We start from the raw sequence: 14971 nt of genomic DNA, 5'->3' as shown, positions 1-14971 counted from the left end.
ATCAAACTCTATACTATGCAATTTCTTAATTTTTTTTATTGTATATGGATTACATGAACTAAAACTCCCTAGGGAGAGCACCACGTGGCACAGTTTCTTGTTTTCGCACGCCTTTTAATATATTTGTATAGATAATACTTTTTTTTTGACATAAAAAAAGTGTACAATAAACTACAACAAATCAACTAGCGAAAGGGAAGTGCAGCAAAATTTTGCTATGTCATGTTACCTTCTGTAGCCTACACCATTGGAGGGTGTTGCCCAACGATCGAATATCCATAATCAGATGCGTGACAAAAATATCCCTAAGATAGGGGGATTGAAGAAGATGAATAAGTTGTACTGAGTCTGTTAAGAGCAGGATCCGATCAAACGAGCGAGACTTTGCCCATGATAGGGCCATGTGGCAGGCTTGTGCTTCTGTCTGGAGGGCAGAACTAGCAAAGACCTTCCTACCTTGCATGCATTGACCTGGTACGATTGTGCCTGGAGCAGAGCCGTGGGAAGCAACCCAAGCACACGCTCCGCTGTGACTACTAGCATGCCACGATCCATCAATGCGAAATATGAGTTGAGGTTGTGCCGTTGAGAGGCGACCAATGTCAATCAGGAAGAAACCCGAAGGGATATCATCATTCGTGGGCAAAGTGGCCTTAACCATAGTAGCTTGGCCGAAAACACTTGATGTTGTTTCATAACAAGATCCACTTGAAGGTGCATACCTTCCAAAGAGGCGCGGCTTTGGCGGAACACCTGATGACTCCTTGTAAACCAGATAGCCCATGAAATCCCTAGAAACTGAACCAAAGTGGGGCTATGCAGAAATTCTTTGTCCAAAAAATCTAGCACGTGATGCATGACCCAATCTCAGAAATGGAGGTGAGGGTCAGAGTTAAGGTTGGCAGTTCCCAGGCGAGTATCCCAAGCCTCATACACTAAAGGACACATCCGAAAGAGGTGATTCAACAATTCTACCTCGTATAACCAGATGGGACAAATGTCATTGTCCCCAAGTCCTCTTCTGAAGAGGTTATCTTTGATCATTATACTGTTGTGTCATAGCTTCCAAAGAAAGATTTTCCATTTTGGCATGATGTACAAACTCCAAATAGTGCAGAAGAAACGCAACAGTAAGGGAGGTGTCATGCTGTAGATTTTGTTTTACTGTTGTTGTAAGAGAAAGGCTTATCCAATCTTAGTAGAGTAGGCTCTTAATTGGTCAGCGGCCAGTACAACGCATCCGGGGGCTGCACATGAGCAGGGAGTTCCAGAGCAAGGATCCGGCCGGCAATAGCCGGCGTGAAGTATTTGTGAACCTTAAGAGAATTCCATTGACCAGTGTTTGGTACAATAAAGTCGCTAACCCTTAACCTTGTTGCCATGTGTAGTGGGATGTCATCCCTGAGAAGCGGCTGATGATCAGGAAGCCAGTTCCCTTTAAGGATCCCAATGTTATGACCAGTGCCAACTTTCCAGTCACAGGTTTGGCATAGAGGGATATCCGCTCGTTGCATTCCCCTTACACCCCAAGAACGACAACCACTACTACAAAAAAGGCCTAGAAAACCGGTTAAAAACTACCTAGGAAATCGGACTATAACACGTCTCCATCTCACAGGTGTCCTAGGCTAGGAGACCGGTTATGATGCTAATTTCTTTGTTTGTTTGGGAGACCTGTAGACAACTAGAACCAGTCTCTTAGGTAAGCATACATATCATATGTAAAGAGGTTAGGAGACCAGTTAACATTAAAAAACAGTCTCCTTACCTTATCCTTTGAAACCAGTTATTGAACACAACCGGTTTCTTAGGTTTATAATAGAATATTTTTAAATTTAGAGTAAATTACAATATATGTTATGTAGTGCTAAACTCGTAAATCAATACTACTATCCCCAACAGTAGGTTCTAAACTAGGAGACTTGTGCAACAACGCATGGACTCAAACCCCGAACCTGAGCTCCGCCTTGAAACCTGCAAAAAGGGACCCACCCAGGAGGTTTAGGTGGTATTTTCCCCTCCGAAGCTTAAGTCGGGTATCAAGGATATGAAGGAACTTTTTGTAACACCCCGTAATTTTAACCCTTTATTTTTGGTGTTTGTTTATTTTAAAATGGTATTTTCCTTTTCATAAAATAAATAATTTATTTATTTGAATTACTTTGGAACATGTTATGAAAATGTGTATATATATTTATATGTGGTGATATATTTATATATATTTGTTTTAAGTTGTTAGTTATTATTTTAAGTTGTTATATTAGTTTCGTTATTTATTTGGGCGTTTAGGATCCCGTTTTATCGCGTAGCATTTTTGTAACGTTGTTGGACCGACTTAGGTGATGAAATGTTGCATTGCTTGTGGCGTGTCATGCTAGCCGAAAATTAGCAATTATGTTGTAGAGGATGAAGAGTTTTGGTGCGTGCTTATGAAGCTAACCTTTGAGTCTCTTGTAACTCCCTATTTAATTCCCCACTAATCCACCTTCATAATCACCTTTAAACCTTTGCTTTATAAGGTTATTAATCAGATGAGGCTGCTGCATTGTAACCCCCATTCTCGTCCAACCATTAGAGAGGAAGAGAAAGAGTTCTTCTCTCTTCTCGGTTTTCGTCCATTTCTGCATACCCATTTTCTTTGCATCATATCTCCTTCGTTTCTTATCCGAATTGAGTGTGTCAGTAGTCAAAATCTATGTACTCGGAAAGATATTTCTCGTGGTATAATTTGTTTTTGAAGAAAGGGGAAGACGCGACTGCAGTTTTCGTTTCAATCAGACGAGTCACCTGGTTTTGTTCCCTGTCGCACCTTCACGAAAATAACCGTATCCAGAGATCTAACCGTTTGATCATGTTCACATTTGGACAGAATGTTTATTACATCTTGTTATTTACTTTGACCGGAGAGATTTGGAAACCGAGCTTTTGATCACCGGAAATCATGATCGGAGCAGAGCAGTGCAAAATAAGAGTTTCAACATTCAAGAAAAAGGTAACTAGCGTTATTCTAGTTCGATAGAGAATAGATTGTGAGCTTAGGTTGTTAGAATCGCTTTAGAGAACATAGTATCATGCTAGGTGGAACTTAGAGGATTTTATGATTGAAGTTACATGTAGTTTCATGGTTGTTGGTGTTGTTTTCATACCTTGGATTGCTACTATAATCATCTTGTTAAGTTTTGTTGATTAGTTGTATCACTAGGGGAAAAAAACAGAAGGGCTGCACAAGAAGGGCTGCACTTTTGATAAAAGCGCAGCCCTATGGTTGAAGGGCTGCACTTTTTTGAAAAAGCGCAGCCCTACAAATAAGAAGGGCTGCGCTTTTTCAAACAAGCGCAGCCCTTCCCACGGTGCAGGGCTGCGCTTTTTAAAAGGCGCAGCCCTTCTCAAGGTAGGGCTGCGCTTTTTTAAAACTAGCGCAGCCCTATTAGCTGCTATTTTTTTTGTTTCGATAACTCCTATGCATGCGCGCCTTATACTCCTTCATTCCCACTTTCCCTCTTTCACTTCTTACCCCAAATTGTGCGAAAATAACGAGCGAGCACCCCCTTCTCTTCGAGTGTTGCACCACCACCACCACCACTACTACTGCCCTAATTCGAGTGCACCACAAGCACCACCACAAGCACCACAAGCAACACTTTGCTCCACCACTACGAGCGAGCGCATTTTACTTTTGCGCACCGCCACATTTGCGCACCACCACATTCCGCACCACCACCTTGCGCAGCACCCCCCACATTGTGCCCACCACCTTGCGCACCACCACCTTGCGCAGCACCCCCCTTCTCAGTTTCTTCTCTTTTCTTCTCTTCTCTTCTCTTTTCTTCTCTTCTCCACCATTTGAGTGGTTAATTAGGTATGGATTAATTTTATTTTAAGTTACTTTTTTTTTGTTAATTGAATTAAATTGTTAATGTGCAATGTGGGTTTTTCAATTGTAGGAAGAAGAGGCTAAGGAAGGCAAGTAAAGTTCCAAGTATCTCTTTTCTCTTCATTGCTCGTCGTTGGTGTTAAGAGGTAACTACTTTAACATGTAGACAAAGTTGATAATTTATTGATGTATATATGTATTTTTTATAATGTATATATATTATTTGTTGATATGAGATTGTATGAAAACGCAATGTGATTTAGCTATATATGAAATCTACAGTTGTTTGAATCATCATCATATATGCCTAGATACCCGTTCAAGACTTACTCATTAGGAGTAAGTCTTGAATAGTCCCCGGTTTGGGACTGTTCTGGACGTTTGATCTCACTTAGGTGGTGAATGTGTGTCTTCTTTTCAATTCTGAGGAAAATCTTGGCTTATCGTTTCGCTACATTGTTCTCTGGGTACATATGTAGATAAGCAATTATCTACATTGTGTACTTGGAGAACTGTAGGGAAATTGCTGCGGATTTTCCTTAGAATTGAAAAGTTGGCATATATTCACTAGTGAGATTAGACGTCCAAGGATGGGTTAGGTTGGAGTGATAAGGACCTTTGACTGCATGCATACAATTGAACATGTGACTATCTTAGCTTGTTGTATACGTGTGTGATTTGAATATGTGAGTGTGTGTACTTTACTAATGATTGATGCATTATAATGAATGTTGTGTTTAATTATTAGAGGTGGTCTTCTTGAATAAGATGGATCGTACTTGGATGTATGGTAGTCGTGAATCGATTGAGTTTGTGAATGGGGTCTGGAATTCTGTAGAAGTGCATTAGAATATCAAACATCCTCTGGAGCAGTCGACTTTTATTGTCCTTGTTTGGATTGTAGAAATGTGAGCAAGGTTAGTAGTATACATGTGGTTAGGGAGCATGTCTTGCGCCGTGGGTTTAGGCCTCAATACCACGTATGGATTTGGCATGGTGAGCAGGGGAGGTATATGGGAAGCTCTGGAGTAAAGAATGATGTATGTGAAGAAAAAAAGAAGGATGATGATGAGTTAGGGGATGAGAATTTGGATGATGAATTTGGAGATGATGATAGGGATCGGGTAGACGAGATGATACACGAGGTTGAAGATCAGTCGTGTAGACGACCTCGTATTTTTGAGTCTATGTCTCAGGCTGCTGAAAAGCCGTTGTATCCAGGTTGTACAAAGTACACCAAACTTTCCGCGGTGGTAACACTGTTCAACATTAAGTCGAACGCTGGTTGGACGGACTCTAGTTTCACATCGTTGTTGGAAGTTTTAGCTGAGATGCTCCCTGATGGAAATGAACTGCCAAAGTCGTACTATTATGCGAAGAAGCTGATGTGTCCTTTGGGTTTAGAGTACGAGCGGATACATGCTTGTCCTAACGATTGTGTGCTTTATCGTAATGAGTATGAGCATTTACATGAGTGTCCACGTTGTGGATTGTCGAGGTACAAGCGTGAAGGAGCTGGAGGTAGTGAAGGACCACCAGCCAAGGTGTTGTGGTATCTACCCATAATACCTAGATTTAAGCGCATGTTCTCAATTAAAGGAGATGCGAAGAATTTGAGGTGGCATGCAGATCGTAGGAAGAAAGACGGTTTGCTCAAGCATCCGGCTGATTCGCCTGAGTGGAAAACTATCGACAGGGTGCATAAGTCATTTGGTAATGAGGATAGGAATCTGAGGCTTGGATTATGTACGGATGTCATGAACCCTTGGATTATGTAAGTCATTAAGTAGTATTCAATCCAACTAACAATAACTTCCATAATATGCAAGTTTTATTTTTATCAATATGAATTCTCAGGCTATTATACAATGATTTGAGGCAATCTAGTCAGCCAATCTTTGGTTGGTTATGTCCAAGCTTTGTACGAGATAACAGTTGCTTACAAAACGAAAAGGAGGTGAAAGCATATCTCAAGGATTCTTTGAACGCATGTTCTCGTAGTGGATATAAGATCATTCTTCTTCCTTACATTGAATCGTATGCTTCTTAAACTCACTTTTTAATTAATTAAATTGACCTATTAGTTGTTCTACGATAAGAATAACATTTTAATTTATTGTTGTAGGAACCATTGGACACTAATTGCAATATGTGTGTCACGTAACGAAGTCTACCACTTTGATTCTTTGCGTAAAGGAACAATGCGGTCCTTACTAGTCAAATCATTGTTAAATAGGTAGCCTAATCGAAACTCTATGCACACTTAGCTTATTAAATATTAAATGTACATCTAATCTTATAATAATCTATTGATGTAGTGTGATGAAAAAGCTTACTGCATCTGGACTTCGACAACCAAAACCTCCTGTTTGGTATTTCGTTGAGGTAACATGAGTAATTTTTTGCATCCTTTTATAGAAACACATAATACACATCTAACATGTCATTTATTGCATCTTTGGTGAATTTTAGTGTCCGGTACAAGAAGGTGGACTTGCGTGTGGGTATTACGTCTTGAGGTTCATGCTCGATATCGTCAACTATTGCAAAGATGTTGGTGATCTTCGAATGGTATGTAACTTTTAGGTTTCCAATTGTTGTTTGTTGCATTTCCGGCCTATTTTGGCCTTTTCGCTCCCAAAATGTAGTTATGAAGTGATTTAACCTCAAATTCTCTTTGAACATGATTATATGAGGCATATTATAACTAGTATGTAGATTCTTAGGCTTGCATATGTTGTTGGTTGCATTTCGGGAACAAAAAAGCCATTTCCGGCCTATTTTGGCCTTTTCGCTCCCAAAATGTACTTATGAAGTGATTTAACCCCAAATTCTGTTTGAACATGATTATATGAGGCATAATATAGCTAGTATGTGGATTCTTAGGCTTGCATTTGTTGTTGGTTACATTTTGTGAACAAAAAGGCCATTTCCGGCCTATTTTGGCCTATTTTGGCCTTTTCGCTCTCAAAATGTACTTATGAAGTGATTTAACCCCAAATTCTCTTTGAACATGATTATATGAGGCATAATATAACTAGTATGTAGATTCTTAGGCTTGCATTTGTTGTTGGTTGCATTTTGGGAACGAAAAGGCCAATTCCGGCCTATTTTGGCCTTTTCGCTCCCAAAATGTACTTATGGAGTGATTTAACCCCAAATTCTCTTTGAACATGATTATATGAGGCATAATATAACTAGTATGTAGATTCTTAGGCTTGCATATGTTGTTGGTTGCATTTCGGGAACGAAAAAGCCATTTCCTGCCTATTTTGGCCTATTTTGGCCTTTTCGCTCCCAAAATGTACTTATGAAGTGATTTAACCCCAAATTCTGTTTGAACATGATTATATGAGGCATAATATAACTATTATGTAGATTCTCAAGCTTGCATTTGTTGTTGGTTGCATTTTGGGAACGAAAAGGCCATTTCCGGCCTATTTTGGCCTTTTCGCTCCCAAAATGTACTTATTAAGTCATTTAACCCAAAATTTTCTTTGAACATGATTATATGAGATATATTATAACTAGTGTGTAGAATTTTAGGCTTGCATTTGATTTTGATTGAATTTCGGGAAGGTATATGTCATTTTTAGAAGTACTAACTACGGTAAAATGATGAATTCTTATATGTGTGTTTATTCCTTGGTTGTTTTGCAAGTGAAAGGCGTGTCGCGTACCTAACAAAAATAACCTAACTATTTCTCCTAACTAATGTAGTCGGGCAAGTAAGGGTCGAATCCCAAGAGACTAACTGATTCAAAGTAGATAAATTGACTCTAATTAATACTAAGCAAGTAATCCAATTAAGTGGTGATGGACTAATCTAAATAACTAAAGCAAATGAAATTACCAAGAGTGTATCAAAGACTAAAGACATCTAGGTTTAAGTATCCCCACTAACACGAATTAATGCCACAAACAATCCCTTTTCCCTTAATTAACTAATAAATAACTCATAGAATAGACGCGCCCTAATAATACTAAGGATTTCTTTCGATCAATCAATAGCTTCCCTAACAATGCAATCATGCCTATTTTCATGGAGTCATGCAAATTAAGGACTTTAGACATAACATCCTAACATCCTAATAAATTCTATCAACTACTTTCGTGATGATTCACTTTATCTTAAATTAGGGTTCTAGATTCGATTAAGACTCAACTTTCGTTGCAAAACTAATCACATTCAATATATACTATTTCTAGTCATAAATTGATAATTAAAACCAACCCTAAAATAAATGAATCATAAATTAATTAAAGTTTGGAAATTGGGAATTAAACAAGCATCAATTCATGTTAGGGTTCAACCTAACCCTAGAATAGAAAACTACTCACACATGATGATTAAATAAACAAAATAAATATTAAAAGAAAGCATGATTAACAATAATAATAAATAGAATAGAGAAGAGAAAATAATACTTGAATTAATTGATGAAATTGCAAACTTGAATGTCGAAAACAAAGACTTGAGGAAAAAATGGAGAAGGCGTGATAACGTGAAGCGTCCAAGAGGAAGAAGTAAAAAACCAATCTCACGTGATTTCTCTCTCCAAAAATCCCCAAAAATCAATCTTTTTTCCTTAATACTCGTGGCCCTACCCTAATTACAAGATAAGGAAGATCTAATTAAATCATTAAGAGTCCGAAATCGTGCAGTCCGCGTGCGTAGGAATTTTCAGCAAAACTGGGCCAACTTGCAAGGCCCATATCTCTTAGAATATAACTCGCCTTGGGCCGTGCAGCCTATCGTTGGAAAGCTCTTCAACCCACTTTCCAATGCCTTTCGAATCAGCCCAATATCAGCATCGAGTCAGAAGTTATCGATAAAAGAGTGAGCATGACTCAATTTCCGCAATTATATCAATGAATTTCAACTCCAATTGAGCTCCAATTTGCACTCAAATACATCCAAAATGATCCTTATCAATGTAGCTTGCCTCCATTTGATCCTAAGTACTCAAGCTTGCCCAATAATGCTCCAATTATGTTCCTGATATCTGAAATTCATCAAGCAATACCAAAAACGCACAAGAGGAGTAATATTTCGCAAATTAAGTAAAAGTGTGCAATTATGAACTAAAATACACCTAAATGTTCCTAGAATGCAACCTAAATGCAACTAAAACCTATATAAAAATATGACACATCAAACTCCCCCAAGCTAAACCATTGCTTGTCCTCAAGCAATTAGACATAGACATTGGAAAAGCAAGACAACCTACAATATGAGACTACGATAGGGCCAAGCACACAACCGAAAACACAAGAGATACAATTACTACACGAACCAAGCATCGAAACATTCTCAAGCAAAGCCGCATAGCACGTCATGTAATGCAATCAACTCTCCTAGCATACCACATACCATCTCCCCCAAGCTAGACTTAACCAAACCTGAGAGACCTCGCTTTAGTCATGTGCACTCGTACTCTCATGTGTTTATGGCATAATCAATGTCACTCAACCTAAACCATGTCAACTCAAATGAAGCATTTACTCTTTAACTTTGACTATCGACTCACTTTCCACTCGAAATTATAATGCAAAATGATCATGAGGACTTTCAAGGGTTGTAACGGGGCTGAGGTTATGGGTAGGAGATATATTTGGAAATGTGGTGTTAAAAGCCAACTAATGGAGAAAACAACATTTAAACGTCTATGGTCATTAGATGCAAACGTCACAAAAACTTCTATTAGAAGTTCAACATCACATTCCATTAAATCAACATAGTACCCATCTTTATCAACTCCAACCAATTTCATTGACCTTTTATTCGATCCTTTCATCTTTTTCATTTTTTTAGAATCATTTTTCACAACTTCTTCATCATTCTTTTCATTTTGCACTTGCACAATATTTCAAGCAATTTTCTTTCAACATATTTCCTTCCAATAATTACCACAAAACCACAAACTCAACCTCAAAACATAAACTTTAATGCTACTCCACTTAGCAAGGCTTAGGTAGAGAAATCATAAAAGGCTTAAGGCTTGTAATTAGGTATAGTTCATTAAATAGCATAAGGTCAGGAAGCTCAGCGGGCTGAGAAAGGACAATATATGTGAAAAGAATATCTCGGAAGTTCAGAACACTAAGAAAGAACGCCTCAATCATATCCAAATGCTTATAAGTCAAGTATCAAAGAGTGCCAAGTCAAAGTCAAAATCCATGCAACAAATGAGGAACTAATCACACATGAAAGAACATAACTGACATAGATATATCAGTTTATAGGCACAAAAGCTCACGTGGGTTAAGGTGTCTAAACAGTAAGGTTAAATTAAGCCAGAGAAAGATCAACTAATCTTACCACAAGCAATCAATCGCGATACAATCATGCTATGAAGAATCATGAACGAGATGAATTACGCTTAAGAGTGTAGTAAGGATATCAACAAGGTTCTCGAATGGTGCTAGCAATAGTCTCATAGATGCAACTAAGATGAGATGAAACCTAATATGTAATGCAGCTAAGAAAGCAGTACAATATTTTTCGTTACACGTAAACTCCCACTCCTAGTAAGTGGTACAAACCGTGCAACATCCTATGAAAGCAAGAAAACCTACACTAGAAAGCGATAAAAGATAGAATATACCTCCCCCACGCTAAAATTTCGCAATGTCCACAGTGCAACAGATATGACACAAAAGAAAGGGGAGAGGTACTCACAAGATCTCACTGAGGAGGAAGAGATGGAGGATGGGGGAACCCTCCAGATTGCATCCAAGTGCTAAAATTCTCCAAGAGCTTAATCATATCCTTCGACTCGTTGACTCTTCGAAGTAGGACCGTTTTGTTCATAGGAACGGATTTGGCTTTAGAAGTAGACTTTGTAGGCACGTTCTTTTGTCAAGCATTTAGAGTGCGTGTCATTAAAATATAAATAAGGCACTATCCAGTTTCACGCACAATGAATAAAATAGTCCACACAATTTTGTTAATCCAAACCAAAATACTAGAACAACTCAGTCACAAATACTTCGCGAAAGCACGCAATATGTCCTCCAAATAGTCCAGCAATCAAATAAAACTCCAAATTAGTTAGTGTCAAATTCCGGTTAATAAGTCGAATTGAGGGCAGCGAATCCAAGCCAAGAAAACCACAAACCATCGAATTCGCAGCGGAATAGGAACGAAAATCGTCAAGTGCCGTGTCAAAATTGATTAAATTCGCAGCAAGTCATTCGTGAGATTCGTGGAAGTGGCGAGTCAATATATTGATGAAAACCATGGCAGACTCGCAACAATTATTCAAGAAGCCAGTGCAAGAGACCATTGAAGAATAGCGAATTTAATCACGAATTACCGCAATTACAGCCAAACAATGATGAAAACGGAACCCAGTAGTTAAGTTTCGACCAAGAACAGGAGGGAATTTCACCACCGATTTCAGATCTTTTCGAGTTCAATGAAACAAGAAACGGAGGAGGGATTCGCACTCCATTGGTGTTGTCGTGTCGCTGCTGCGGTAGGGGTCGACTGTAGGCCTTGTTTTTTTTTTTTTCGGTTTGTTTTGTGGCGATGGATTTCGTGGGTCACAGCACAAAATTGCGAGGCTTGGCAGTAAGCTTCAATGGAGGACGAATCCCACCGGTCGGTTGGTCTTTTTTTTTTTTCGTCGCTGGTAGGGATGAATTGCAGAAGGGATTGCGGTGTAGAGATTTTTTTTTTTCTTTCGGTGTTTTGTTCGATGGGCTGGGTGTAAAGCACCAAGGATCGCGATGGGTTGGCAGTTTGGGGGGCTAAACTGCGATGGGTGTGCAGTGCTTTTTTTTTTTTAATGGACTTCGTGGAGGACATAAGGGATTGCAGGAGGGTGGCGGTAGGGGGTGACGAATTGCGGCCCCTTCGCAATACACACTGATCTGTGGGATGTTCTCAGCTCTCTTTTTTTTTTCACTTGTACAAAAACACACCAAAAAATAAAAATTAGGAGTATTAAACTCTAAAAAGAAAAATAAGATGCTAAGTTTCTAAATTCTATACCTAATACTTAAACTAACTAATCATATAATACAACTACAATATTAAACTAACTAAGAAAAGAAACTAAGAAACCTCTAAAAAAATGAAAATAAAAATCGAATAAGTAATAGGGAAAAAAAAATGAAAGAGAAGACTTGGGTTGCCTCCCAAGAAGCGCTAGTTTAAGGTCATCTAGCTTGACCACCTTTTCACATCACTCTGAATAAGGGTCGGAAAGTGTGTAAACCGCCTTCCCTTCAATAGGTTCACCTTCTCGATAGTGCTTAAGACGTTGTCCATTTATCTTAAATGAGCCAGTTGCTTCACTCCAAATCTCAACCGAGCCATACGGAAAAACCTGAAGGATTTTAAAAGGACTAGACCATCTTGAGCGAAGTTTGCCAGGAAATAGCTTCAATCGAGAATTGAACAGTAAAACCAACTCTCCTACATGAAATTCTCGCCGCATGATATGCTTGTCAGGCCACCTTTTCCTTCGTTCTTTGTACAACCTTGAGTTTTCATTAGCTTTTAACTCTACCTTAGGAAGCATAGTACTCTCCTTAGATTCTTCGTGTGTCAACACCTCCTTGATAGGCTCAATACTAGGTAATGAATGTAGTTCCTCTAAGAGCCTCTTGGACTCCAAAGTTTCCCAATCCTCTTCATCAACACTTCCCATGAGGACAGTTTGCGAGGAATCATCAAGTTGTAGACTAGCAGCTTTTACCTCAATCGTCTCATCTAGTGCATCCACTCTATAGATAGTCTCTCCCATAGAGGGAGCTTCCATGGGGTTCGTGAGATTGTACTCCATCTTCTCAGTACCCACTTCAAAGGTAATCTTTCCATTCTTCATGTCAATGATGGCTCCAGCAGTGGCCAGGAAGGGTCTCCCAAGAATGATAGGGACCTGCGCATCTTCCTCCATCTCCATTACTACAAAGTCACATGGAATGAAAAACTTCCCAACACGGAGGGGAACATCTTCAAGGATACCAAGTGGATACTTTACAGTTCTATCTGCTAAATGTAGGGAAATACGTGTGGGTTTTGGTTCACCCATTTGAAGCTTCTTGCAAAATGACAAAGGCATCAGACTAACACTTGCCCCAAGATCACAAAGTGCCTTTTTTATTTCAATATCTCCAAGCTTCACAGGAATAGAGTAGCTACCCGGATCTCCTAGCTTCTTGGGAAGCTTATTATGCAATATAGCACTACATTCAGCTGTAAGTGAAACAGTTGCATTCTCCTCGATCTTTCACTTGTTTGAGAGCATGTCTTTTAGAAATTTTGCATAAGAGGGCATCTCAGAGATAGCTTCCAAGAATGGTATGTTTATGTGCAGCTTCTTCAGTATATCAAGGAACTTCCCATATTTCTTCTCTAATTTTGCACGGGCCAATCTTTGTGGGAATGGAACTGGTGGCGTGTATGGTCGAATAGGGGGAGGAGTAGGTTCCTTCTTCTCTTCTTCGACAATCTCGTTCTCTACCACTTTCTCAGTTTAAACCATCTCTTCCATAGTTCTTTTTGATGGCTCCTTCAAAGGATGATCTTGTAGCTCTTTTCCGTTCCTCAAAATCACAACATTGATATGACCCTTAGATGGTTGTTCACTATTACCTGGAAAATGACCTGGAGTTTTTGATAATTGGCCCACCTGATGTGCAAGCTGGCTTATTTGACTTTCCAAGAGCTTATTTTGAGCTTGAATTTGTTGAATTGCGTTATCAGTCTTCTCATTTTGCTTACCTTGTTGGGCCATGAAGTTAGTTTGTTGGGCTAAAAGGTTCTCCATCATAATCTCCAAGTTGCTCTTCTGTTGAATTGAAGGAGGTTGCTGATTAACACCTTGATTGACATGAGGATTGAATGGTGCTCTAGCTTGAAAACCTGGTGGTGCATTAAAGTTGTTGCGAGGTGGAGGAGATGGATTGAGTTGTGCTTGAGTGTTCTTGTATGAGAATGCAGGATTGTGCTTCCATCCCTCATTGTATGTGTTAGAATAAGGATCATATGGCTGCTTTGGATTGGAATTATAAAGAGCATTGGCTTGCTCAATTGTCATCCCATCATTGTTGATTTGACATTCAGTAGCAGCATGTCCTTGTACTCCACACATCTGACATGAGACCATCATAGATGAACCAGCTTGGAGTCGATCAAACTTGTGAGATAGTGCCTGCACAGTATTAGTCAAAGTGGTTAGTGCATCAACATCATATTTACCTCCCTTCTTAGCACGATTGCGACCATTTGGATGGTATTGTCATTGGCCGCCATCTTCTCAATCAACTCCTTTGCTTCCGCTGGGTTCTTAGTCATAAGGGAACCGCCTGAAGCAGCATCAATGTAGATTCGAAACTCATGTGTCAAACCATTGTAGAAAGTCTGTATCAACATCCATTCAGGAATCCCGTGATGAGGACATTGTCTTTGCAAACGTAGAAACCTTCTCCATGCTTCATACAATGATTCGTCGTCATGTTGCTCAAAGGTTGCTAACTCGTTCCTCAGCTTCGCAGTCTTTTCTTGCCCGAAAAACTTCACCAAGAATGCTTTGGCAAGTTTTCCCCATGTATCAAACATTCCGACACCTTCATCTCTCAACCACTCTTTTGCCCTATCTCGAAGAGACAAAGGAAAAAGGCGTAGTCGAATAGCATCCTCACTCACGTTGTTGATTTTCACTGTGTCGCATTTCTCCAAGAAACTAGCAATGTGACTCACAGGGCATTCATTGGGTAACCCTACAAATGAATCGTTGGAGATGAACTGGATAAATTGAGGCTTAAGTTCAAAATTTGCAGCATTGATGGCAAGTCGAACAATGCTCGATAATGCACCAGTTGTAGTATCTGGTACACCATACTCCCAAAGATCTAGAGGAATCAAATTCTGTGTCCCCATTGCTTGATTCTTATTCTTAAGTCGTCTCTTTGTACTTCTTTGCTTGCGTGCAGTGGCTTCGATTTCAAGATCTAGAGGAATCAAATTCTGTGGACCTTTACGTCGAGTTTGCATGCAACAAAGAAAGAACTAAAAACAAAAGATCAAATAAACAAGACATGATAGCCAAAGCAGCAAACTAAAAGAAAAACTTAGCAAAAATA

General features: G+C 39.3%; 1 protein-coding gene and 1 non-coding gene across 2 annotated transcripts; one reads left to right on the top strand and one right to left on the bottom strand.

Annotated features, from left to right (window-relative positions):
* Positions 1–12187: 12187 nt before the first annotated feature.
* On the bottom strand, positions 12188–14768 carry LOC125493537 (uncharacterized). The gene is made up of 4 exons (XM_057392206.1): positions 14088–14768; positions 13369–14040; positions 12255–13113; positions 12188–12210 (listed from the first exon to the last, which is right to left on the bottom strand). The coding sequence occupies exons 1-4, from the start codon at positions 14766–14768 to the stop codon at positions 12188–12190; spliced, it is 2235 nt and encodes a 744-aa protein (XP_057248189.1).
* LOC125493893 (small nucleolar RNA R71) lies at positions 14272–14378 on the top strand. The gene has a single exon (XR_007270219.1). It is a non-coding gene; the product is annotated as a small nucleolar RNA R71 (small nucleolar RNA).
* Positions 14769–14971: the final 203 nt, after the last annotated feature.

This window comes from Beta vulgaris, chromosome 9, assembly GCF_026745355.1.
Source record: "Beta vulgaris subsp. vulgaris cultivar EL10 chromosome 9, EL10.2, whole genome shotgun sequence".
NCBI lineage: Eukaryota > Viridiplantae > Streptophyta > Magnoliopsida > Caryophyllales > Amaranthaceae > Beta > Beta vulgaris.
This window is presented reverse-complemented; position numbering and strand designations above follow the sequence as displayed.

Bases quoted from the DNA above. Each gene is read 5' to 3' on its own strand.
- LOC125493537 (XM_057392206.1), bottom strand. From the start codon at position 14,768: ATGGGGACACAGAATTTGATTCCTCTAGATCTTTGGGAGTATGGTGTA. The intron at 14,041-14,087 runs GTAAATATGATG...AATACTGTGCAG, and splicing joins CAATCGTGCTAAGAAGGGAG to GCACTATCTCACAAGTTTGA. The intron at 13,114-13,368 runs GTTTAAACTGAG...AACAAGTGAAAG, and splicing joins AAAGAACTATGGAAGAGATG to ATCGAGGAGAATGCAACTGT.